The sequence below is a fragment of the Dipodomys merriami genome, unplaced genomic scaffold, assembly GCF_024711535.1.
Source record: "Dipodomys merriami isolate MVZ:Mamm:240054 unplaced genomic scaffold, mDipMer1.0.p SCAF_56, whole genome shotgun sequence".
Lineage (NCBI taxonomy): Eukaryota > Metazoa > Chordata > Mammalia > Rodentia > Heteromyidae > Dipodomys > Dipodomys merriami.
Genome location: NW_027206135.1, coordinates 8297803 through 8323911, shown reverse-complemented (window position 1 = coordinate 8323911; position 26109 = coordinate 8297803). Strand labels below are relative to the sequence as shown.

Here is a 26109-nt window from a genome sequence, read left to right as displayed (position 1 = left end):
GAGATCTGAGGAGAACAAGTGGCCAGGTTGCCAGAGGCCTTCAAAGCAGGCAACCAGTAACAAGATGGCCAAAATCTAGATTATGATGAATGCATAGTGGTAGCAGAAGCCATGGGAATCTGACCTGCTTCAAGTCCTCTTTGGTGATATAGGCCTTGCCCTCTGCCAAGGCTTGGAAAGCACTCTCTATGTCATCGCTGGTCTTGATATTCTCCGATTCCTTGTCAATCAGGAATGAGGTATAGTCTTCCAGAGAGATATAGCCCTTCCTGTGAGGAGAGTAAGAAGAAGATGAAGGGGGAGGGGAAAGGGAGCGAGAGAGGAGAGAGGAGAGAGAGAGTGAGGAGAGAAGACAGTAGAGAGAAGAGAGAAAGGAGAGAGAGAAAGAGGAGAAGGAAGAGAAAGAGTAGAGAGAGAGAGGAAAGAGGAGAGAGGTAGAAGGAGAAGAGAAAGAGGAGAAAGAAGAGAGAGAGAGAAGAGAGAGGGGAGAGATAGAGGGAGGAGAGAGAGGAAAGGCAAGGAGGGAGAGGAGAGAGAGAGGAGAGAGAAGGAAAGAGACAGACACAGAGACACAGACACAGAGAGAGAGACAGACAGAGACAGAGAGACAGAGAGACAGAGAGATGTAGCTTCCAAAGACAGAAGCAGAGCCCTATCCTAAACAGGGTTGCAGAGGCAGAATGAAGTCTGAACCTCTACGGTCCTCCTTCAAATAAGATGTCTGGTAATGTGGCTATTCTGAACCCCCTCCTCACTCCCTTAGGCAAATAAACACTGTTTCTTAAACTCCGGACTGTTTCTATAGAAACAGTTCCAGAATGTTCTACCATCACCAGCCCCAGGTACTTAAATCATTTCTGATTTTCTTCTATGTTTAATGATCAGAAAGAATTAATCTGTCATAATGGCTTGATTTATGTATAACTCTGTTGCTCCCCTACAAGTCCACACAATTCCACCCTCCATGCCTTTGAGTCATGCATATTTCCCTCCAAATCTCCCATACATGAAAGGACTCTTAAGTCCTGTGCTTACAGCCAGCTAAAACTCATAGATCAACCATTTGTCATGAATTGGGCAAGTTGCAGAGCTAGAATTTGAGTAACAGTTAGTGTTACTTCTGAGCTAGCTTTGAAAGAACACCAAGAGATGCCCAATTCTTTTCCAAACTCTTTCCAAATGAATGAATTGCATGCATGATCAACAGTTTACTTGCTGATAGATTCCTTCCAAGCCCCGATGACTGTTCTGTTGACCTGTGGTCCTCCGTTTACCTGCTTGGATCCACAGCATCCAGGAACTTTTGGAACTTGGGCTCGGGTTCATCCTCCTCCACCATGGGCAAATAATAGTTGAGTCCTCTCAGGCAGGATCGGAAATCTTTGTGACTCAAGCGCCCTGTCAAATTCTCATCAAAGTGTCTAAAGGGTGAAAACATTTTATGAAGTTCAAAAGAACATCAAGTTACAGAAGAAAAGAATAGACCTTATTGAATCAACTAGAGAGTTATTAACGTGTCATTGTTTTCAGAGAACTCAACCTGTCTGTTTGTATTGCTGTAAATTTTTTTAAACATGATGAATAGGAAGAAAGTCATAAAGCACAGAGCATAAATGAGATGTGTTTTCCAACTCCTGGAGTCTCACAGACATTATATTTAAATCAATGACTGAAAGCACTTACATATATCTAGAGCTTCATTTTAAGATTCCATGCAGCCACACAGAGAAAACTATTAGTCATTTGTAAACTTATGAAGAATGGGCAAGTAAACAAAGTGTCAGTCAACTCTGAAGTTATACTCACTTATAAGTGGTGCTAAACTCCTTTAGTGTCTCCTCACTCACACCTATGGTATCTCTGAAAGAAAAAAATCCCACAGAAATTAACCCATCAACTAAAAGAGAAAAATAGCAAGAGACATGCCATATGAAGGAGAATTAGAATGGAAAATATACTGTCAGATTCATCAATCTCACAGGCTAGCAAAATATGTTCTGTGAACCAGAGTCAGCCTGCCATCTGCTTCCATACAGCCCATGAGCCAAGAATGGTGGGTTTTTACATGATTGACTATCACTGAAAGAATATTTTATGAAACATGAATGTTTATTAAATTTAAATTTAATGTCCACAAATAAAGTTTTATTGGAACATAGCTATGCTCATTCATGTGTGAAATTATCTATGGCTGCTCTTCAGCTGTATTAGCAGAGATAAAAGGTTCCAGCAGAAGATGCATGACTCCTGGGCCTGAGGAATGGCTCAACAGTCGAGTGCTTGCCTGACAAGCAAGAGGCCTGGAGTTCAAACCCCAATATCATAAAAAAGAAGTTATACGACTCATAATGGCTTAATTATTAATAACAAGGCCCTTTAGAGAAAAAGTTGTCCAATTCCTCATCTGGACAAATAAAACCCCATACTGCCAGGAAGCTATTGAAACATAAGGGTGCCTTAATGTAATTAACTGACCTAGGAAAACTAATTTTTCTGACATGTTAGTCTGTACTTTGGTTATTCCTTCCATTTTTGATATTATATTCTTGACTGGAATTTTATAAAATGGAATCCTTTATGAATATCAGATGAAGGGACTCTAAGAACTGGATATTATTTGGGCGTATAATGAATGTGCTCTTGGGGAGAGGCATGTCTCTTATTCCCTGATAGATTTCACTATATGAAAAAAAAGTCCATCTGTGAGGCCATGAAAATAAAAACACTGGCTTTTCCAGTGCGTGTACTATATCTGAAGCAGCTTTTTTTTTTTTAAACAGATCTTAAAACTGTAGCCATTGTTATGCTCTTAATACCCAGTACCATCTTCACCCCTCCCTGTCCTGGCTTATAGACCCTCCATACTTGGCCTGGATTTGTTGTTCCAGATTGTGTTGCATTCGCATCCCCAGCTGGTGGAGCTGGTCCCACTGCTGGGCCAGTCCAATGGTGCTGTATTTGATGTCAAGAATCAGAGCCTCCTCCATGTTGTCCCCTAGGTCCTCAATCTTGGTCAGATGGCGCTTCATCGCTTGGATCTCCTTCTGCTTCCTCTGGAGGGAAAACAGAGAAGAGAGATAGATAGTCTCATCAGCTACAAACCCAGAGATGAGAGGGAAGATGCAGATTAGCTCGAGTTTCTCTTAAATTGCTCCTTTTTGATTATTTTTAGGATGCTTTTTTTTGCCCTCTATGAAGAATTAGCAACTTGGGAAAGCTGGTTCACTTCTGCAATCATTTCTAAGATAGTGAGAAGTTTAGGTGTGATGAATTCTGTCATTCTGATACTCTTCACATGTATAGCTAAGTGTGAACAAGTGCCTACTGCAGACAAAGAAGAGTAGAATTTCTGCTACTAAGGCATCATCAGCATCCAGTGATCACATTGTAAATTATCTATGCTATTGGCTGAGACTGAGTTCTTAGGTTCATATCAGCTCTGCACTGTCCAGTACTGGACCTCCTTCATCAGTGTGGACAGATGTGCGTGGGCACCTTATGTGCCAAATTTCTACATCTTTCCTACGCTTTCTAATGAAGTAATATTGTTCCCTAAGAAGAATAGGAGCAAAGTGATTCTGATGATGAAGAAATGCATGAGAAAAAAACATATAATACTTGTGTTCTCAAATTCTATCAGTCATCTTACCTCTTCTCCTGTCAGGAAAAAATTAAATTTAACTAAACTTTTTTGTTTTCTGAAAAGAGGCGATGAAATAAAATTGAAAAACATTATTTCGTTCAATTGTCAGGAGATAAGATAATCTAGGTTGGATAACATCACTTGATCACATTAATTGCTGCAGATATTTTCTGGTGTTCAGGCTGTAGGCTGGGGAATTTTATATCTGTTCTGTTCATCATTATAACAACTTGGAATGTAGACATTAACTCTGTTGTGTAGTTTGATACATTGATATATTGATAGGCTGAGGGCTATACCCACAAAGTAGTGGCTTATAGTTATGGATACAAATTGAGAGTGTAGTGGGACGGCAGCCTTCGTTTCATGATTTTAGATGATATTTGCCTAGAAATGTAAGCAGAGTTTTTCTCTTAAGTGGTTTTCCTTTCACTCTTAATAATTCTAGCAATAGCTTCAGCTACTGAACAAATGTTACTTACTTTATTTGCTTCCAGTTGGGATTCTAGAGTTCCTGTTTCTTTGAGCAAAGATCTAGTTAAAGATCAAGAGGAAACATTATTCATATAGTCAGAGGTCAATATTTCATGCAAACATACCAACTCAAACCACCTATTCTGCTTCTACTTCTCCCAAGTTACTTGGCTTGTTTTGAAAAGATGCATAAAGCCTAATCTTTGTAATCAAATCCTTCCATCTCTGGCAATCTTTCCAGATTAATGAGAAAGGAAGTAATGTCTATCCCAATTTTTCTCTGCCTAGAAGAGGGCTTTCACTTTGTCTCTCCTAGGTCTGTTCTCATACACAGTTATTCTTATATATCCTTGGGAAATTAGTTTGAGGATCATGTGGCTACCAAAATGGTGAGCGCTCAAGTATCATAAAGGATTTGCATATAACCCACATATTTTTCCATACACCTTAACTAATCTCTAAGTTATTGATAATGCCAAATACAATATAAACATCCTGCAAAGTAATTGTTAGCTCATAATGTTTAGGGAATGTCTGTATGTGTTTCTCACAGACACATTTTGCTTTCTGAATATTTTCTTTTCCCTTTTTGGGATATTTATTCTACAGGAGATGTGAATCATGAGGGCAGAGGGTCAGAAAATCAGCTGCAATGAATGCTGTCAGTCTATGCTAATCCACAGATGGAGGCAACCTAGACACAGAGGGTTGACTCTGCAATGAAACAATGAAGGCAGGGTGCCACCTGCTGGAGGATAAGTAGAATGACCTATTTCTCACCCTACATTTTAGTTTAGGTACTATCAGATCACAATGGGATAATGATGCATCATTACTGAGGCCTCTCTATCTAATGCTTGCATAATAACATGAGAAAGAAAGCATGATAAGGTAAAATACTGACCCATCCAGAAAATAGGCCCTGGATATGGAGAGCATGGAGCAGGAATCAGAAGAAAGAAAAGAGAAACAATACATTAACATGGATCACTTTAATAATCTTATTTCTTCAGGTTTACAAAACATTCTAAGATTTTTTCAGTCACAAAATATAAACCTGTCCACATGCTGTTTCCAGGGGGCCTCTCTCCAAGAAGCTCAGCATTCCACAAAGCTCTTTGCTTCAGCACAGAGAACACGCATGTCAGGGGATGTGCTTAGCACCGAGCATCCACTGCCAGGGTATGACAAAAGGTCAAAAGGCAGAGGCAAGGGGAGGCCTCGTGCTTCTTCTGATCTTTGTCAGATGTGTTATAGACCTGACACAGGGTCTTACTTTGTTCATTGTTTCATTTATCCTTACCAATGAGTATGTAGGGATGGCCATACTTTAATCCTCAAAACACAATTCTGACCCACGTAATGGACACAGTCTACTAACTTTGAGCTTTTATCCGAATAGATTCCACCCTCTGTACCTATTCTGTTCCAGGTCATCACCCAGAAGGCAAGACAAATTTTATCTTCACATACAAAGCATTTTACATTGATTAATATAATTAGCCTAGATTATCTCGTTTGATTCTCATGACAGCTTGGGTGGTTGGGTAACATGACAGCTTCATATTTTTGCTTTGTATTGTATAAGTTGCATGGGTAAATATGTATGTGACCTTTAAACAAGTCAAGTAGTCTATTGAAGTTCCTTTCACTCTTGGGAGCAGAGGTACAGAGGTAATGACAACTGCTCTGGGTACTTTTCAAGGTAGCTCTGAAGGTTATGTAAATACAATAATGGATATGGAAGTAGTTTGAAAAAATACAATGGATCATATACACGTGATTTTTATTGTTCTGATGTGCAATTATTTCCTTCAGTTGAAGGAAAATCAGGGGGATGAAGAGAGGGCCCTCGATGGACAGCAATTCCCTCTCATGATTTTTGCCAGGACTGATCCAGAAACAAATTCTAATGGACCATAAAGAATAGACAAAATGTCATGAGTTGGACATAGACTACATCACATAAGAGCCCCTTCATTTACTTAAGACACATGCCGTATGCCGGGCGCTGGTGGACACATGCCGTATGCCGGGCGCTGGTGGACACATGCTGTATGCCGGGCGCTGGTGGCTCACGCCTGTAATCCTAGCTCCTCAGGAGGCTGAGATATAAGGTTTGCGGTTCAAAGCCACCCGCACAGGAAAGTCCGTGAGACTCTTATCTCCAATAAACCACTAGAAACCCGGAAGTGGCGCTGTGGCTCAAGCGCTTGCCTTGAGCTGAAGAGCTGAGGGACAGCGCCCAGGCCCAGAGTTCAAGCCCATGACTGACACATGCCGTCCCATAACGTGTGCAGCCTAAGCACGCAGGTTTGGAGGGCGCAGAGCCTACCTCGTCTCCTGAACCCACTGGAGGAAGGTACTGGCATTCTGTTCAAACTCCTGGCACATCTCAAAATTCTTCACCTGTCTCTCCTCTTCCTTTTGCAGCTCCTGCTCCCGTTCCTAAAAGCCCAAACCACAGACAGTAGAGTTCACATCACAGGCCTTTCATTGCAATAAAGGAACCAGTTTGTAGACTCAGCTGCACTTCCTTCTCTCAAAATAGTTCCCATCTCCCACAAACGAATGTCCATGTGCTTATGCAAAAACCATGAACTTTTCAGAACTCATTACAACTTCAGTCTTCTACTGGGGCTTCCATTCACTTCCATGAATCATTTCTCAAACCCCAAAGCATGAGATTATCCAAACGATGGCACATCAAGTATGCCAATGGTACTGTAGATAATACAGGTTTTCCAATTTTTCTCAATCTTGGTTCATGGCTTGATACTGACAGTCTTCCTTTATTTCTCAAAAGTCCCTCGATTCTGATAATATACTATGTGGTCATGGTCACCACAGACAGAAAACATCTTAGTGCTTCCCTCCGCACCTTACCTCAATGATATCAGGCAGATGCTTCCAGATCCTTTCTAGCACCTCCACTGTTAACCAGGTATAAGGGCTAGAAGGCACATCTAAGGCCTTAATCTTCTGGTCTAGCTCTAGCAAATAGTTGAAGTCTTCTTGAGCCCCAGCCAAGGAGGCCAAGAAAGCCTCGTGGTCCTTTCGCAGCTGGCGAATCTCATTGAGGGAGACACAATGCACAGGCTCCGATAAGTCCTCTTCTGCATTCTCACACCAATTGTTGAAAGCCGACGCCTTGTGTGCAAATTCCATGAATAGCTCCTCAGCCTGCAGGGAAAGCAAAAGATACCCCCATCTTTCCTGATAAAACCTCAGCTAAAGAGAAGGTTGAGGATCAAAATAAATGACAGATGGTCCCAATGCAAACTAAAACCAACAGGCACAAGGTGGTCATATATATATGGTATATATATGTAAAATCACCAGTCTAATTGCTTTAGATTTTCATTTGAGAATTATTTCTATAGGCTCTTCAGGAGAGTAGAAATTAACTAGCAATCCAGAGTCTCTGACTTGCATGTTTGTTTCTCTGTATCTCTAACTCTGTGCCTTAACTTCTTGCCAAGTGCAGTGTTCCTTTTGGTCTAGGGGTATTCAGTAATTTTACTAACCCCTGAGATTTGTTTTTTTTTTATTTTTATTATCAACATTGCAGATACTGTAACAGAAAGTGCTGGAAAGAACATTTGAATCACTCCTTCTATACAGGACTTACTAGTCTACACTTATGTCTAGATCCATCTTCTCCTTTAAATAGTAATAGCTCAGAAAGGTAAGAAATGGTGTAGGCAACATTGTCTTATTTCATAAGAGGATGCCACCAGTTCAGAGATATTACATGACTCCTGGAGGCGATCTCATGTAAGAGTGGTTAGTACAGTTGAGAACACATGTTATCGCTACTTTTCCTGTGCTCCATTTGCTCCTTGAACAAAGCACAAGGCCAGCTTTGATCTTTGCCTGTCAGTTTTGTTTCATTTTACTGTGAAGTAAAGCCTTCTACTCTCTTGTCCACTTGCCCTTTCCATTATATGTACCTTACTTCCACCTCAAATCAGTTGCGTAACTGCTCATTTTAAAAAAGCTTCCATCTTAATGGATGAGTCATACTCTGTTATGAACATATGCCACATTTTCTTTATCTATTTATCCACAGATGGGTGTCTAGGCTGTCTACATGACTTGGCTATTGTGAATAGTGCTTCAATAAACATTAGTATGAAGATATCTCCATTATAATGAAAACCATTATTTTGTACAATTAATAGATACTAAAATTGCTTAATAACTTCCTACCAATCTAAAAAATGAACTCTTTGTTGCTCTGTAAGATTATTTTCTTGACTGTGTGTGGTACTTCATATCCATAATCCCAGATACTTGAGACACAGATCATAGCTTGAGCCTAGCCTAAGCAAAAAGTTAGCAAGATCCTATTGCAACAAATAAGCTGGGCATAGTGGTACATACTTGCTATGTAAGAAGCACACAAATAAGCTGGGCATAGTGGTACATACTTGCTATATAAGAAGCACAGAAAGTATGATTGTGGTCTGTGATGGGCCCTAGGTAAGAATATAAATTCTATTAAAAATAAAGCAAAAAAGAAAAAAGAAGAAAACAACCCTCAAACAACAAAAACAAACACAAAACGTGAGTTCTTGGCTCAAGTGATACAAAATCTGCCTAGCAAGCACAAGATCCCGAGGTTAAAACCCAGTACTGCCAAAAACTAAATGTCTTCTTGATCACTTTTAATGGCTTAAAACATTTATAGATTCTGTAAGCAGATTTCTAGTATTTCTAAATTCTGCAACCACTATCCAGATGATAGAGATGGAGCATGCTTCATCACTTTTCCTTGTTTTACCTTCTGTAGAGGCAGTTGCTTCTCTAACAATTTCTGTCTGTGGTCTGCAGAGGCTTCGAGCAGCTGCTCCCAGCGCCGCAGCAGGGCAGCATGGCGCTCCTCAATGGCTTGGCTCTGGTGATGCTGAGCAGCCACAAGTTGGTCCTTCAGCTCAGTGATCTCTGCAAGTCGCTCTTGCTGGAAACTCTGAAGACTGGCATCCAGTGTGTCCTAAGAAGACCCATAGACAGGTTATTAATGGGAGAATTGAAATAGGCCAAGGGCCAGGCACACCCAATGATGGCCTGCTTTTAATTATGGACAAGATAAAAAGTGAAGTGAGCCAGTCCCAAAGAAATTTAGGCCCCATGGCTTCCCTTATTTGCAATAATTAGCATTATGTATAGGACAATCTTATCAGATGAGCTGAAAAGCTCAAACATTATGTACATATGATCATATAAGTTGATGCTAAGTGAAATCAACCCCAAGATATGGACACAAGAGGTCTGTCTTTGTTGTTGCTGTTTTAAATGTACTAGGTGATTTTTTTTTGTTTCCTCTGTATGTTCTTTCCCCTGTGGTATATCCCCTATTGTCACTGTACTTGATTTTGGTACCTTGCATCTTGTATGTATATTTGTCTAATGGGGAGGGAAAGGGGAATAACAAAATGGTGAAACAAGGACACAGGATGACCCATCGCAACAATGAGACCCACAGGACAGTATATTGGAAACGAACTTTACAACTTTGGGTGGGGGCAAGTGGGGGCTGGAGAGTATGGGAAGTGAGGGAAGGAAGGGATAGTGGGGCATCAACAAGGGAAGTGGTAATAATGATCAACAGCAATGAATGGACTCGTTGCCTTATTCATGTAACTGTAACCCCTCTATACAACATCTTTACAATAAAATTAAAAGAAAAAGAAGAACAAAAAAAAGAGTTGGAACAAAGAAAATATGTAAGTAGGGTTGGAATGATTGCTATGTTCCAATTACATAACATAATATAGTATATTATATAATGTTATATATTATATATAAATAGATATATACATGTATATAAATAAATACAAACATACATAGATATATACATACATTATATATATTTATATATATTTTTTATATATATTTGGTCGAGTGGCTTAAATGCAGGGTCGGGACGCTGTCCCTGAGCTCTTTTTCCTCAAGGCCAGTGCGCTACCACTTTGAGGCACAGTTCTACTTCCAGTTTTCTGGTGGTTAAATGGAGATTAGGGTCTAAGAGTATCACAGACTTTCCTTTGAACCATGATCCTCAAATGTGAGCATCCTGAGTAGCTATGATTACAAGTGTGAGCCACCGGTGCCTGGCAAGTGAATGCATATTTTAGAATTAGATTTTAAATTATGTCAAAAGTTAGTACGATATTGGAATGTGATACAGTATTTGAACCTAGCAGTTTCTCAATCCAAGCAAAATACTCAGGAAGACTGAGCTTCTGTGTGATGCAGGCTGAGGCTGTCACCCTGCGTCCATCCGTCTGCTCTGACCTGCTTTGCCAGGAGAGTGAGGAAAGCAGTGAGATCCGCGCCACCGTCCTTGGCCTTCATGCTTGTTTCCTTCTCACCTAAAGAGTCAAGAACAACAGTAAGAAGAGAAAGATGGTGGCTTTTCTTTCTTTTTGTTTTTAATTGTGAAAATACCATACAGAGGGCTTACAATTACATGGGCAAGGTAATGAGTACCTTTCTTATCAAGCATTGATGTCTCCTCCTTTGTTTTCCCTTTCCATCCCTTCCCATTCCCCCCCACCCCCACCCCTTACCCCCCTCTCTCCCTGGCCAAAGTTGTAAAGTTCTTTTTTTGACATAATGTCTTGTATACCTCATTGTTGCAATGGGTCCACCTGTATCCCTATTTAAATGATTTGTTTCTTCCTTTCCCCTACACAAATTATACCAACACCAAATTCAATGGAATTCTATGCCTCCATCAGAAAGAATGACATTGCCCACTTGTTAGGAAATGGAAAGACTTGGAAAAAATTATATTCAGTGAAGTAAGCCAGGCCCAAAGAAACATAGGTCCCATGGTTTCCCTTATTTGCAATAACTAGTATATGTCTGAGACAAGCAGAAAAGGTCAGATAAGTTGATGTTGGGTGAAACAAACCCCAAGACAGTGGTTTTTCTATGTGCCTTTGTGAGGAGGAAATGGATATTTAAAATAAAGAGCAAGAAAATCTCTTGATTCTTTGGGTAAGCAACCCATTGATACGGGAGCACTGGTGGGAAATGGATGGTTTTTCTGTCCTCTAGCAAAATAAAAATGGAGGGATGTTGAGCTTTTTATCAACAATGGAAACTTGCAGATTGGATAAAATTTGTGAGCAAGTCAACCCATGTTAGTTTATGTCCCAGAATGTTTTGTGATAGAGTCACCTTCCAGAATACCATACACAAAATTACCAGTCCTCTGCAAAACCCTGTGTTCTGTGGAATTGTGGCACTTAAGCTTCCTATGTTCTCATGCATATATATGAATTCAATTTTGTCCAGAAAGAATAAGAGCAGGTTGTAAAGGAAGCATCTCTTTTTATCATGGAAAGGGAAAACAGCCCCCACATCCAATCTACACATGGAATTGATTAGGATTTCTTAGACCCAGAGAATCTGCTTTTGACTCTTCATACCTATCCAGGATTCTACCACGTCAGCCTTCCAGTTAAACTGCTGGAAGGCGTAGTCATCTTCCAACTGCAACTTCCAAGAAGCCATTGCTTTGGCCAGAGAAGGAGCCTTTTCACTGAGAGCCTGGATCTTGGTGGAAATCTTGTCCTTGTTCTGAGTTTCCTCCTGAAACAGCAAGGTTGGAAAAAGAAGAGATGAACCTGTATACTGAGGAGTGTCCAGAGCGAGAAATGTGAATTTGGTAGTTCTTCTCATGTTTACCTAAGTGTGACTTAGAATCCCTGGATGAGCTCACCTTACTCAGGATGTCTTCTGCTTGTGCATATACATTTTGCACTCGGATCTCATGGACAGCAAAATCAGTATTCAATGCTTCATGTTTCTTCAGCAAGTTCTGCATAGACAAATCAGTGAAATTAGAATAACTGCTCTGGAAAATCTGTATCTATTCACATTGAGGCATGTTGTGATACTATTCACCAAGGTCAGTTCAGCAAAAATTATAAACTGAGTTTATGTTCTATATCCTCTGTAACAATGTTGCTGAATTGCCTTCTCAAAACACTTTCCTTTTCAAAGAAGGCACTCTTACTGGAAAAATGTCACAGGAATACAAGTGACACTGTTTCTAAATGATCATAATATGGCAAGTATTTTTTTAAGTTTTTCAATAAGGGTGTTGATCAACATGCTAAGAATATCCCCATATTTAGGGTTCACATAATTCTATGAACCATTATATCTATCAGAAAAATGTTAAGTATTAAGAAAATTCTACAAACCAGGATACAGTAAAGCCACCAGCACAACCATATTTATGCAGCTCTATTCACTATAGCCAAGATATGGAATCAACCCAGATACCCCTCAATGGATGAATGGATCAAAAATTTTGATATACATATACACAATGAAAATTCACCTTTCCATTGGAAAGAATGATATTGTACTATTTGTAAAGAAATGGAAAGACCTGGAAAAATTATGCTAAGTGAAGTAAGTCAGGCCCAGAGAGATGAAAGATGCATGTTTTTCCCTATATGTGAAATCTAGATTTGGCTTATAAATGTATACATAAATACACTGGGTAGTATGCAAGTGTATACAAATGAGGTAACTGAAATATAGTTGATTCAAGGGAGATCTCAAATAATGTAATTCTTTAGAAATGCAAAGTTAAAGTTTGGCAAAATAAAACATCAGGAAGGGGCTAAGGGAAAAAGATAGATGAATGAAGAGGAAATAGTGGCAGTCAAGAATCCAATGGATATCCTACAAAATTAAGAAGACTGAGGAAGGGGGTAGAGAGGGATGGATAAGAATGTTGAAAGAGGTGACATTGATTAAGACATATTGTATTTCACGAACTGCTTTGTTAAATGGCAACTCTTTTGTACAACTACTTAAAGATAATTTTAAAAATCAAAGAATAAAAGACCATTCTAAATCAAGGACAGATCCTATGGGCAGAATTTAAGGAGGGCATAGAAGTGTCTTTTTCTAAAATACCAATTTAAAAAAATGATGAGTCCTGCCTTCATGACTCACTAGTTCCATGGTCTTGTACAAGTTACTTATAGCTTCTGACCTTTGATTGTTCATATTTAAAATTGGAAGAATTATCTATATTTCAGTATCTTCTTCCACGGGGAGAAGAGTTCTGATTTTACATGTGAAAACTCTGACTACTGAAGAATAGATCCCAGTAAAAGAAAGTGGGGAAACATGAATCGTATTTGGCAGTTCTTCACCTGGGTAGCAGCCAGTGTGTCTCCAGAATCCCCTCGGGTAACCATCGCTTCCTTTTCAGTGAGCCACACCTCCTCTTCCTCAGCATTCTCCATGAATTGCAGGAATTGCAGAGACTCTTCCAGCCTCAGCCCTCTATAACAGGTGGTTAGCAGGGTAATGTTAAGAAGGAACAGATGAGCAGTGAGACCCCCATAGTGTAGCACTATCCCAACCAAAGCACACTAGCTGATTCCTACCAGGCAGCCAGAACAGAACAAGGGAAGAATACAGTCCAATACATGTCTGCTCATCAGTGGTGTGGATCTCCCTGTGAAATGGAGGGAACGACTTCCCTACAAATTCATTTTGGGGCATCATCTACTCTCTAAGAAAGTACACTGAAGAAAGGAAACCTTAAGCAAACAAAAGGCAATGCCTTCACTGTGAGGGAGTAGCCCTCTGTCTATGCCAAGCCCTGCCTTCTTTTCTTGCATAATAAATAAACTACAAAGCTAGAAGTTTCCCTTTATCCGCTACGGGAAAAATGTCTTCTTACTGCCAACAGGCATTGTTACATTTGTCACGGAGTTATATGGCTCATTTTGGCTGTGTGGATGCAAGGGAGAAAAATACTTCATGCTTTCATTACTAAGGTCAGTGTGTAATATCAAAACTGGTGAGATAAAGTGAAACAGAGAGTATGAAGGATGACAGTTATAGAAAATAATGGCAAAAGACAGCTGTGGAAGAAAGGCATTTTCAGAGAAGAAGTTTAGGATAAATGGCAGAAAGCTTCTTGGAAGATGTGGATCTTGAGCCAGGACTTTGGGGAGAGATAGGTCATCATGGAGAAGAGTCAGGCTGAGAGGGGACTTCAGCATCCTGGCCTTCCAGGGCCAAGCTAATACCTGAGGCCCAGGAAAGTAAGTGAGTCTTCTATCTCCAACTCACCGTTCCTTGGCCAACTCTTTGAGCTTCTCCCAGTGTTGAACAAACTGAGCCAGCCGCTTCTGGATCTCCTCTTGCTCCACAGCAGCCTTGTCTGCCAATTTCTCTGCCATGTCTAGTACATTCTGAAGAACACACCCCCTCCAAGTTGTGTTATCCCCAAAATGATCTCCCCATTCAGCCAGAGGCCCTGACAAATTTTCTAGTCCTTTCCAATGTCCAAATCATTTATAACTCTCCACCCCCGGGAATCAAGGCAGCCCTAGAAATCCTGGGGAAATGAAGGGAGATGCAGCGAGAGCTATGATGCTAACCTATTCTGAGTTGTTGGCAAATAATCTCAGTGCTCACTGTTCCCTCCATCGGCCTTATGGATTATTCATGGTCACATGGGGCCTCTGCTTCCAAGTCAGACCCAGAGCTATCTTCTTCTCCTAAGACTCAAGTACAGTTTTCTCAGATGCCCCAGCCTACATCTCAACTACAAATGACTGCCCTGAATTGTTGGAGGTACTCCTTCCAGAAACCTCCTATTTAGAGGAGAGAAAAAATGTGGATGAGAAAATGAATTCTCTTTCTTTTTCTTTTTGGTCAGTTGTGGGGCTTGAACTCAGGTCCTGGGTACTGTCCCTGAGCTCTTTTGTTCAAAGCTAGAATTCTACCACTTGAGCCACAGTGCCACTTCCAAGAAAAGGAATTCTTATGAACTATATAACTAGCTGCTGGTTACCGAGGAAAATTACTTTCGCATTTTGTAACATCAACTTATCTACTACAACATAAGGGATGGCTATTATATGGATATGAATATCTCTTCAGGTCTGATATTCAATCTTACCTGGATAGCAGGTTCATGGGCTACCAGCTCCCCCTCTAAACGTTTATGCCTTCTCAATAAGTTCTGAACGCTCTGCAAATCCCTTCCATAGTCCTGGGAGCTTACTCGTAACAACTTCTCCCTGAGACAGAAGAAGCAAGTAGAATATCCAGAGTTTAGACACCTGAGTCCATCCTAGATTAATGATTTTCTAAGTGTATGTGCATGGGGAGGGGGAAAATTCTGAAACACATTGATGCCAATGCCAAAAATACAAGTGATGGCAGAATCTTCCAGCAGTACTCTGCTCATGCCAATATAAATTAATGACAGTAACATGTAGGTGTCTTCCATGTACATGGCTGTAACAATCTCCCCATAATCCCTGATTACCTGCACATATTGTCCTTTCTGCACAAGAGTACACACTATTTCTCTCTCTTTAAAAAGTGAGAAATTATGTGTCTCCCATGGTTCTTAAAATTATTCTTTTCATTCACACCAGTAATGTAATTCAGCTAGATGTGTGTATAAAGAGTTAATATTACAGGTGTCATGACAATGGGATGGCTCCAATGCAAAACGTTTGAACAGTGCCATGAAACAGATAGACTACATAGACAGGGTTATGCTATTTATTTTATGGCTTCTAAAGTTTTTTTTTAATGTCCTATTTATTGCCCACTACAGTAGGTTTCCCTTACATTTTCATTATTCATAAGAATCAGTAGATTTGCAGAGAAGAAATTTGATAAAGCAGGTTAAATAAGAAGTAGACAAAAATAACAAAAATGAGATTAGCAATAAAACCACAGCAGATACTGAGTTACATTTTCAGTGTTCATTTAGTGTAATGTCTGAACTTGATACAGAAAAATAATGGGAATGATATTATCCATGGGTAATCTGCATACACTCAGCTGGCTCTGTGTTATAAACTATTTAGACAAACATATATGGTACGCATGTAACTGCTTCCCACTCCCTCCACACTTCCATTTCTCTGCTTACACCCTATGGGGGCATTTGGGAAAGAGAAAACCAATATAATGAAAACATAATACTAAATTCCAAAACCAATTATAAATTTCATATCAGCATAAATATGAACATGCATGGTGAGTTACACAGCTACGGTCCTGGATTTTTTACACAGTGTGCTGAGGATACCTACTCTATCCAGGATTCCTCATCATCCAGGTCCTGAAAGAATTGGAATAAGGCATAGGCCTCCTTCAGTTTTTCATGGTGTGCAGCCGCCAGGCTCTGGACATTCTTGAAGCGCTCATTGACACTATCCATTTTCTTCTCTATCTGGTCAACGTTGAAAGTACCACTGGAGATCAACTCTTTAGCCAGGTTATTCAGGTCCTTAAGTGAGTTCTAGAAAACCCAAGTATGCTCATGAATTGCAAAGTACAGGCATTATATAGACCCCAGACTTTAATCACTACTAGTTCTGGTTCAAAACTAGGTCAAATAGATTGTCTGTGATGATGGTGATTTTTGACATTATATAGAATTACGTGTTTTACACATAGGTGTGTGAGTCAGGTTGGGTATGGGTCAGATCAGTGAGCAGTATGGATAATAACATGACCATGTCACTCCAACTGTGTGTTTGTTCTCTCTCTCCTGTTCTTCCTTTCATCATGTTTGCCTGTGCTTTCCCTCTCTCCCCACCTAGGAAACAAGATCTTGATGAATAATTACTCGTATAGGATAGTTTCCACTCACAGTACTGAATTTGATGACAATGCTTGATTGGTCAAAACATCCAACAACATTAATTTTATTTGTAACATTCCTAGACTGACTCTGGAACACATCCAGGCTCTTCTATGTTTTATTCCCATTTTAACACTGTTCCCAAGTTGTCAGCTAGGAAATGCCGCCAAATCCTATAGATTTAAATTTAGAAAATCTTTGATTTTTTTTGCCTTTTCATTTTGGCTCTAGAATACCGAATAAAAGAGCTGGCATGTGATTCTCCAAGATGAAATTAACATCAACCAGAACTTTTTGTCACTTCTCCAGAACAAATTTTTGCTCTTAGGTAGCTACTAGAATCCTCAGGATTTCTAGAATGTATGTATACTTCAAATGGATTCTGTGTTCTCATCTGAATTTTTTTGTTTGTAATTTTGTAATAGAAATTTAAATTTTCTTTCAAAAGATTTATAAAGTATGTAGTTAGGGAAAACATCCAGTTTATTTACATGTATCAGTAAAAATACATACAAGATAATTTTTAGGATCCATTTTCTGAAGTCTTAGAGTTTATCTTTTGAGTGGGAAGGGGTAGTACTAGGGCTTGAACTGAGAGCCAAAGTGCTTTTTTGCTCAAGACTGGTGCTCTGCCACTTGCTATACCACTACTTCCAGCTTTTTGGTGGTTAACTGAAGTGATGAGTCACATGAACTTTTCTGCCTGGATTGGCTTTGAACCAAGATCTTCAGATCTCAGTCAGCTAAGTAGATAGGATTAAAAGGATGAGCCACTGGCACCTGACTAGACTTTTTATCTTATTGGTAATTGGTAGTGACTGTCACAAAGGCTCTGAATCCCTTGGACTTAGCCTGGCTAAAATGAGTGCTGGTTGAGAATATCAAGGTGAGTTTTGCAAGGCTGAGTTCCCAAATGATCTTCTAAGACAGACAAGAGAGAGATGAAAACCACTTCTATTCCTTCCAGAAGAGCTGGACTCCAGCACTACTTACCTCTCGAGCCACCATCTCCGCTTCCAGGAGTTGATGCTTTTTTAGCAGGTTCCCTGCGGAAGCCAAGTCTCTGGCCTGATCTTTCATGGCTAGCAGTCCCTCTGCCTAAAACAGAGAAGTAGATAACAAAGTTGATAGATTCAAACTGTATTTAAGGAGAATACAATTTGGTACCCATGTCCCCCAAATTTTCCCAAGAGGTTCAAGTAAACCATTCATATATAAATTCATCACTTAACAAGTATTTACTCAATTCCCATGCTCCAGCCATTTTCTGGTGCAATTACCTCCGAGAGCCAGAACTCAAAGTCCCGGATGCTGGTGTTGAATCTCTGCTGACGACTGGCCTCGTTGAGCTTCTGCCCTTTGTCAGTCGTTCTCTCAAGGAGGTAGTCCCAATGTTCCTGTAGCTCATCCAATTGCCTCTAGCTCAAAGAAGGCAAGAGCTCATTATAACTGTTAGGACCCTTAGTCCTGTGGTACATGAAAAGCATAATGGACAGAGGATTTGGTACTTATATCTGAGAGAATAATAGAAGCTGTTGGATGGAAGGCAAAGGTTGGGGAAAACAGTATCCTGAAATGCTTACACAGACTTATTCTACATGCCAAGAGATTTTTGGAGGAAATACCAGAAAACGTAAAGATAAGGATGATAAGACTTATGTGGAATGCTCTCTTGGAGTTGTGGGAACCGAGTGAGAAGGGAGTGACGTGGCCTGGGCAGCACTGTTTTCTTTTTCCTTTGTGCAACAGAACAGAAGGAAGACTATGGCTCACAGAACACATGCCACATGGGAAACATTGAATTAGTCAAAGGCTTTTCTCTTCATGTGACTTTGTAACTACCAATTGCATGCATTCTGAGCAGAACCTTTACCTTCACTGTCTCTTCCTCCCCATCGCATGCCTTCCGTTCAATTAGGGAATGCCCTAGGTCGATGACTCCTGTCACTTGCTCAGTTCGACCAGTGACTTCATTTTCAAAGGTCTGGTGTTTCAGATATTTTCTCTGGAGATAAAGCAAAAGTTAAAACTGAGTTTGAGTGATCCATGGATTTATTACAGGTAGTTCTTACCAGACACAGCTGAAAGAAAGAAAGAAAGAAAAAGTAAATATTTTGAATCAAAAGTTTATTTCCATACACTCATCATTTAACTAGTTGATATAGACAGAAGCTCTGTCAGTCCCATATTATTGTCAGTTGTGTTTCTATAATATGATCTTCTATATTTTTTCTGCCTTTAATTTTATGAAAATATGTCTCTCCCAAAGCAAGCCATACACCATCAGAAAAGTAAAAGTTATAGAAATCCTCTGAAGCCCCAAAGGGCAATGTCATAGGTTTAAGTGATAAAATCTAAAATTTTAGATTTGTTGAAAGATGATGGCCTGTCTTTAGCAGAAGTTAGGCAGTGTTTTAGGAAAAAGAATCAAGCACCTGCAATACAGCATGGAACTCTATGTTTCTGAGCATTGGTATTTTTTTCCCTTAATGACAATCTCCTTGCAACCACATAATGTAGATATTGTAGATTACCTCCTCATATAAGAAAAAGTAAGATAAGGTTAGTAAGATAAGAGTTCAGTATAAGAGAATGACCATTCAATCAACAATCTAGGGATGAGAACATTTTCTGAGATTTCTGATTTGAACTTACTTGAATGTTCGTGGTGTCTTTGTATGATTCATCACAGGCTGTGGGTAACATCTCACTGATCCATTCTTCTAGCTCCTCAAGGTCATGATAGAATTGTTTCAGATCAGCTTGGTCTCCAAGCTTGGTCCTCTCAACAATCAACTGTTCCTTGAGAGCATTCCATCTGGAAGAAGGGGCCAGATCACTCCCAGCCCTCCAACCTTCACTCTATTCTGATGCAATAGATATGAATTCTTTCCATTCTCTAAACTATCCCTTTTCCATGCACACAGTCTCATGGTTTTCAGATATAAAACACAGTGGTTAACTGAGGTAATTTATAAGGTCACTTCCAAGTCTTTCACTCTGTATACAAGTCTAGACTAGAAAATTTCCCAAGATGTCAGGTTAGTTAAAGGCATGGGGAAAGGACAAGGACTCAGAGTATCACCCTCATAATGATGCCAGCAAAGAGAGATTCTGCTATATTTTCCTGTAGCAGCAGGTCTGACCTGTTGAGCACATGTTGGAGCCGAGTAACAATTTCTTCTTTGGCATAATGGTCATCAGCTATGAGTCTATCAGCAAAATGTTTTAGGTCAGTAATCTTCCCTTCCTGGATAAAGCAAAAGAAAAGATCCCAGATGCTTAGAAAGCAGGCCATTGGAGTAATCTCTGATTGGATCCTAGAGTAGAATGGAGATTCCCTTTGTGGCTTCAGGGGCCAGAATCTAGGACCAAAGAATACATGCCTGATGGGCAGGTGCATTTTAATTCATCAGTCGAAGAAATAGTGAGTGATCATACTGAGATGATCTGCTTATATAGTGTTGAGGTCCCTAAAGAACAGACGATTCTTACTGTCATGGATGAATCCTGCATCAGACAGGGTGTTGAAATACAGACATTTATAGTCCCAAATTTTTGGGTTTTGAAAGGTGAATTCAATTGTCACAGGTGATTTGGGTAAAACACTGTCAAGCTACCTTACCTGATCCCCACCTCTGTAGGAATGTAAATGTGAATCAAAACACTTAGAAACCAGAAAGCCAGGATTTGTGTCATAATTGCTAACAGTTATGACTAGAACTTTTATATTAGCTTATCACCTGGGCAATGATTGCTTTGTCCAAATCATCCCGTTTCTTCATCAAAGTTGCCAGACTGCTTAAGGAATCCTCATCATCTGACCTCAGAGAACTCTCACGTGCTACCATCCAGCTCTCAATCTGTTCACAGTCTCCTCGGAACAACTGTAGGGGTAAAATTAGAGAGGTAAGCCATGTTTAGTCCAGTTGGACCAAGGGAATTAGACTCTCCCTCTCCACGGTAGCAACACTAAAGATCCTGTGAGGGCTGCCTACATTCTTCCAAGAATCATACCGACAGTGAATCTGAGCCATAACTAAAACTTGTTGTCTTTCCTAAGTACACACTTGAAAAAACAGCTATACCAAGTTTTAAGGGTGTTATCTCCTATATCTTGTAGCCGGTAGAGACTGAATGGTCATTTCAAGACTTACAAATATTATCCATAGAAGTAGCCTTTTAAGGGTTCTACATTCGTATTCCTTAAGTATACCTTCCTTCTCAGCTTTGACATATTGATATATTTTGTTTTATTAACAACCATCTCTTGTAATAGAATGATGTGTTCTACATTTCTAATTTCATCATTAAAAAAAATGAAACACTATTGTACTAATTTTTGTGGCATCAGGGCCTGTATATTACATGCTCTCAATGAAAATCAATCTGTCTTTTAAAAAAATCAATAAATTTTAATCACATCCTTTTGTATGGTACTATCTGTTTGTTTTTCTAACAGGGATAAGAGTAGAGAAAACAGTAATGCTCATCCTACAATGCAGAGTACTGAGCAGATAAGAGATACCCTTGTGTTTATAACAGAAAGTCCAGTGCATTGAATGCCTGTAATAAGCATATAAAATGGCTACAAGAAACAGACTGCAGCTAAGCCCACATCACTGTTGGGAATTTGCTGTACCTGCAGTTCCAGACATTGGCCTAGCATCTTCTTGCGTTGTTCCCAAGCCTTCTCCAAATCATCTCTTTTGTGTTGAACAGCCTGAAGCTTATTGGCAATCTCAGGGCTATTGCGGTGCCCACTCTTTATAAGTTCTGTGCCAAAGTCTTCTAAGGCCTGGAAGGTGGGAGCCTCTGCCTCCATGTCTACACGATTCTCCTGTGGGAAAAGGGGGAAAGAGCCTGGTAAGACCAATCCTGGTGAACGATTTTAAATGAGGTCATGTGACAAGTGGCTGTGGGCTTGGTAGCTATACCTCGTGTCGCTCCAGTAAGATCTCTGTGCTAGTTAAGTCTTCAGCCAACTCAGGGGATGATACAATGACACCAATGCCTTTGATCCAATTCTCTAGGTCACTAGGGAAATAGACATTGGGATCATCAAGAAAACTGCAACCTAATACAAGTATGCTGTCAAGGCCTATTTTCCACTCATGGTAGTCCAGAAGTTAGACAAGATAAACTAAGATGTACTAAGGAGGGCAAAAATCAACCATGCCTTAACTTAAACACTATGTATGATGGTTAAATTAAATATCTTATAAAGAATATTCTTTTTTACTTTTAATTTTTTTTAGTGTCAAGATGATGTACAGAGGGGTTACAGTTACATAAGTAAGGTAATAAGAAATCTTGTCGAACTTGTTACCCACTCCATCATTTTTCTCCTATTTTTCCTCCTCCAGCCCCCTCAAGTTAAACAGATCATTTTCAACATGTTGTCCTGTGTATATTGCTATTGCATTGGTTTCCCCATGTCCTCAGAAGAATGTTCTTGTTTAAGATTAATTCTCTGGGTACAGAGAATTTTTTTTATAAACAAAATTTATTCAAGCAACTCGAGAAAAGGAAACCAAAGTTAGACACTAATAGCTCCTTTAAACTCTAAAAGCAGGACTATTATAAAGTTGTAAAGTAGTCTTAGGTTTCACAAAGTCTGGGGGCATTATTATATCTCTGCAATAGTAAGGAATAAGATTTCATATTAAGGAAGTGTCACGTGACCTGTAACATTAATGATATATATGAATATATATGATTTTCAGGAACAGGTGTGGGTACTCTCTGTTTATATTGTCATTTTTAAACAGTAGATTTTCATATATGTGCACACATACACCCACAAGATGCTAAATTGGAAGAAAATCATTTGGCTAGTTTGCAAAATAATTTTCTTCAAAAGCACTGTGTTCTGAGTTACTCCTTCCTGGATTTCCAATACCAATTGTTCCTCCAACCAGATGGATATAATGGGGTTGAATTGTTCCACAATGTGTATATTTGCAAGGTAGATTTTGAGTTGTGATAATGTGTAGACTGTATTCTCTAGGATTTGATTCTAACATTTTACAATATTTACCTCTCCTTACCACCCTAGCATACAAAGCCACACTTCGGTTGTTCCTGTTTTGTGGACCTTTTTTGCTTTTCTCATCTTTGTGCCTTTGTTTGCTCAGTTCCAGCTGTATAAATAGCTTTCCATTCTGTTAAAAGCTTGACTTGTAAGGAATAAAATGCTCCTTTGTCTCTATAATTCAGTATCTATTTTGTCTAGCACTGTGGTGTGTGTGTGTGTGTGTGTGTGTGTGTGTGTGTTTTGTTTCATCATGGTTATCTGTAGTCTGCCTCTCCAGTGGAAAGAAAAATCTTTGAACCCTACCCTACTCAAGGCATAGCACTGTAGATAGAATATGTGCTTTACAAAATCTTACTTAACTGGCAAATGTGGCTTTATGTTCCTTAAATTTAATATTTTATGGCTTCAAGGCACCGAGCCTGACATCCAGACATAGAATGTGGTAGTTTACAAACTCAGCAGTGAACAGTCCCTGAATCCCCACTGCTCTGGCAGGATCTGCTCGGTGCCAGATATGGACACTGCCCAGCCTGCCTGGTGGAAGTCGACCTTTTGAACTTTACCTGGCTTTGCTGAGGAACTGGTAGAACTTCTGGGCCTCATTAAGGCTCTCCTTACGATCCTCTGTAAGTCCTTGTAAATAATCCCAAGCCTGGTTTAGCTGTGTTCGCTGCCTCTGCAGGTCCTCTGTGGCATCGGGGTGGGATTCGCAGAGTCTGTCTGCTGTCTCCCCTAACATAGTGACCTGGGGGAGATAAAGCAGGTCTGGTAATCACCTGAACCTTAGTGGAAGGAGAGTCCTGAGTCTTAGCAGTCGTCTCCTGAACTAGATATCTGTTCACACACACATAAAATAGTATCAACCTTTTACCTCATAGGATAATGTTTTTGAGGCAGTCAAAATGGACCTTAGTCTTCATTTTAAAAGGAGAAGTCAAGCCAGGTGCTGATGACTCACATCTGTCATCTTAGCTACTCAGGAGCCTGAGATCTGAGGATTGCAGTTCAAGGCCAGTCAGAGCAGACAAATCAAAGAGACTCCTATCTCTGATTAATCAGCAAAAAGCCAGAAGTAGAGGTGTGACTCAAGAGGTGTAGTGCCAAGCTTGAGTGGACAGTGCATAAGCCTTGAGTTTAAGTCCCAAATCTGGCACAAAAATAAGTAAATAAATAAGTAAATACATAAGAAGTCATGGGGGAATAGTGGTTAAGTGACAATGCCAGCTAGGGAACCCAAACATTCTGATTCTTCATATAAAACCCACCTACCTTTGTCTCTGAGTCAAATCACCAACCTGTATGCTAGCTACAATGTGTCTAGCAAGCTCCAGGCTTTGCTTTTGGGTTCTGATGAAACATATCTACTTCCTACCCGAGGAAACTGCATAATTACTGGATATAGGCTTGACCATCCTGCATATGCTGTTTTTCCTCAGTCACTAGTCTCTGTTTGCCACAAGTTCTGATCACAACACCTATTAAAGTGGAAAAGAGATATAGAGTGCTCACTTGGAAAGAGGAAATTCAATGTATGTTTCTCCATGTTTGTATCCACATGAGTATGAACTTTTAGTGGATTTGCTTTAGGGCAACGTGCAAGAACAAATGTGGTTCAAGATCAAGAAGCTATTAAGTAGAGCTGTGGCTCAAGTGGAAGAGTATTAGTCATGAACAAAATGAAGCTCAAGGAAGTGCCTGGGCACTGAGTTCAAGCCCTAGGACTGGCACTGCAACTGAATCATTCAGTCTGGGGCAGATCAGTGGCAAAGTGCTTGCCCAGTAAGTACAACATTTTGGGTTTGATTCCCAGTAACAAAAAATAAGACAAAGAAATACAGTTAACGAAACATCCTAACTAAGGCAAATAAGAGTAAAAAAGAACCAGGGAAGGAGACACTGATACAGGCATAAAATGGAGAGGAAGGTGTTGTTAGAAACCTTGGAAGCACTGTCTTACCTTTTCCCCCAGAGGAGTGAGGTCTCTCTCAAAGCTGTCGTGCTGTCGCTGAAGGGCTTGGACACTAAGCAGGTCTGAGCCAGGGTCAGCAGCATTGAGGGCTTGGCATTTCTTCTCAATCTGTTCCTTTGTGTCATCTGCTTCTCTGGTGAAGAAATGTGTGCCAGAGGCAGACTAGCCGTGTTCACCAGAAAGTCACCACTAGAACCATCACCATCACCATCACCACCACCACTAATGTCATCCTTTAGATGGGCTGGGCTTTAAGCTCCTAAACCTTCACAACTCCTAGTGGCATAGGTACCATGGCCATTTCCAGTATGTCTAACCAGAAAACTAGGACTCAATGAAAATAAATATTTCTCAAGGTGATATCATTGCCAAGTGGTAGGTCTAGCTGAAGAGCTAAATTGTTGTAATATATATGTGTGTGTGTGTGTGTGAGTGTGTGTGTGTGTGTATACATCATAAGCTAGTTTGAACAGTGAAGCCCATCCAAGTTTCTGTTCTCTCTTCCTTTCATCCTTAAAAATACATTTATACATATGAAGGTGCTTTGTTTGTATACATGTTTTTATATGTGTTTCTTAGGTAAGTAAGAGATTGAGAATCACACTTGAAAAAGTGTTGAAGGAATGGTCAGAGTCAATGAGATACCTCTTGTCCCTCACTGCTTACTTCAGGTTCGGGAATATAATGACTTAAACCTGTTGTTTCTACTTTAAGTTTGATTTGCTGCCTTGGAAGCATACATAAACTACTAATGATGTGCCAGGGTCCAGCCTGGACATTAGAAAAGTGAAGTTTGTTGTCTTGGGCTATCCAGTCATCAAGTGAGGGATCTATTGCAGAAGAGCTTAATCTCCTATTAGCAAACTGTCTCCATCTCAGCAAGAAGGGTGCTACTGGTGGCTACCCCAGCAACCAGGTCCATGGCTTCGGCGTGTGGGTTCTGAGTAGCAATGTTTTTTGGAGTTAAAATTCTTACCTATGAAACATCTGGACAGCATGGGCACTGCTTAGCATCTGCTGCTGTTCATCTGCTAGCCTCTGCAAGGAATCCCAGCGCGTATTCAACTCCTAAAAGAAGCAGACACATAGGACTTTAGCCAGAGAGCTTGCTAGCTCAAGTGAGCCAATGGCACCTATGGGCTGTTGGGATTTAAATGATTATTTTCATGTTATCTCCTTCACAAGTTGCATAGTTCTACTTTTTCCTTGAATAGCTCAAGCTTGGTTCACTTTCATGGCAATGCAGAGATAAAGGGATTTCTGAATGTTGATGATGCAGGTGTAACTATCATGCTTGTAGCTAGGATCACTGCTTACTGTTA

The 26109-nt window shown here is 40.0% G+C and overlaps 1 protein-coding gene across 1 annotated transcript in view; it reads right to left on the bottom strand.

Moving 5' to 3' along the window:
- Spta1 (spectrin alpha, erythrocytic 1) overlaps positions 1-26109 on the bottom strand; it is a 63284-nt gene that overhangs the window by 1035 nt on the left and 36140 nt on the right. Inside the window, exons 25-51 of the mRNA XM_069999975.1 lie at positions 25764-25855; positions 24776-24920; positions 23382-23563; positions 21719-21818; positions 21424-21621; positions 20525-20668; positions 19928-20031; positions 19437-19599; positions 18655-18786; positions 18062-18199; positions 17775-17879; positions 16228-16436; positions 15075-15195; positions 14240-14361; positions 13309-13441; positions 11853-11951; positions 11560-11722; positions 10418-10494; positions 8904-9113; positions 7004-7300; positions 6453-6565; positions 5022-5039; positions 4126-4177; positions 2866-3053; positions 1807-1860; positions 1275-1421; positions 125-269 (exon numbers count right to left, since the gene is read on the bottom strand). Coding sequence (XP_069856076.1) covers positions 125-269; positions 1275-1421; positions 1807-1860; positions 2866-3053; positions 4126-4177; positions 5022-5039; positions 6453-6565; positions 7004-7300; positions 8904-9113; positions 10418-10494; positions 11560-11722; positions 11853-11951; positions 13309-13441; positions 14240-14361; positions 15075-15195; positions 16228-16436; positions 17775-17879; positions 18062-18199; positions 18655-18786; positions 19437-19599; positions 19928-20031; positions 20525-20668; positions 21424-21621; positions 21719-21818; positions 23382-23563; positions 24776-24920; positions 25764-25855 — 3651 coding nt within the window. The remainder of the gene's footprint in view (positions 1-124; positions 270-1274; positions 1422-1806; positions 1861-2865; positions 3054-4125; positions 4178-5021; positions 5040-6452; positions 6566-7003; positions 7301-8903; positions 9114-10417; positions 10495-11559; positions 11723-11852; positions 11952-13308; positions 13442-14239; positions 14362-15074; positions 15196-16227; positions 16437-17774; positions 17880-18061; positions 18200-18654; positions 18787-19436; positions 19600-19927; positions 20032-20524; positions 20669-21423; positions 21622-21718; positions 21819-23381; positions 23564-24775; positions 24921-25763; positions 25856-26109) is intronic.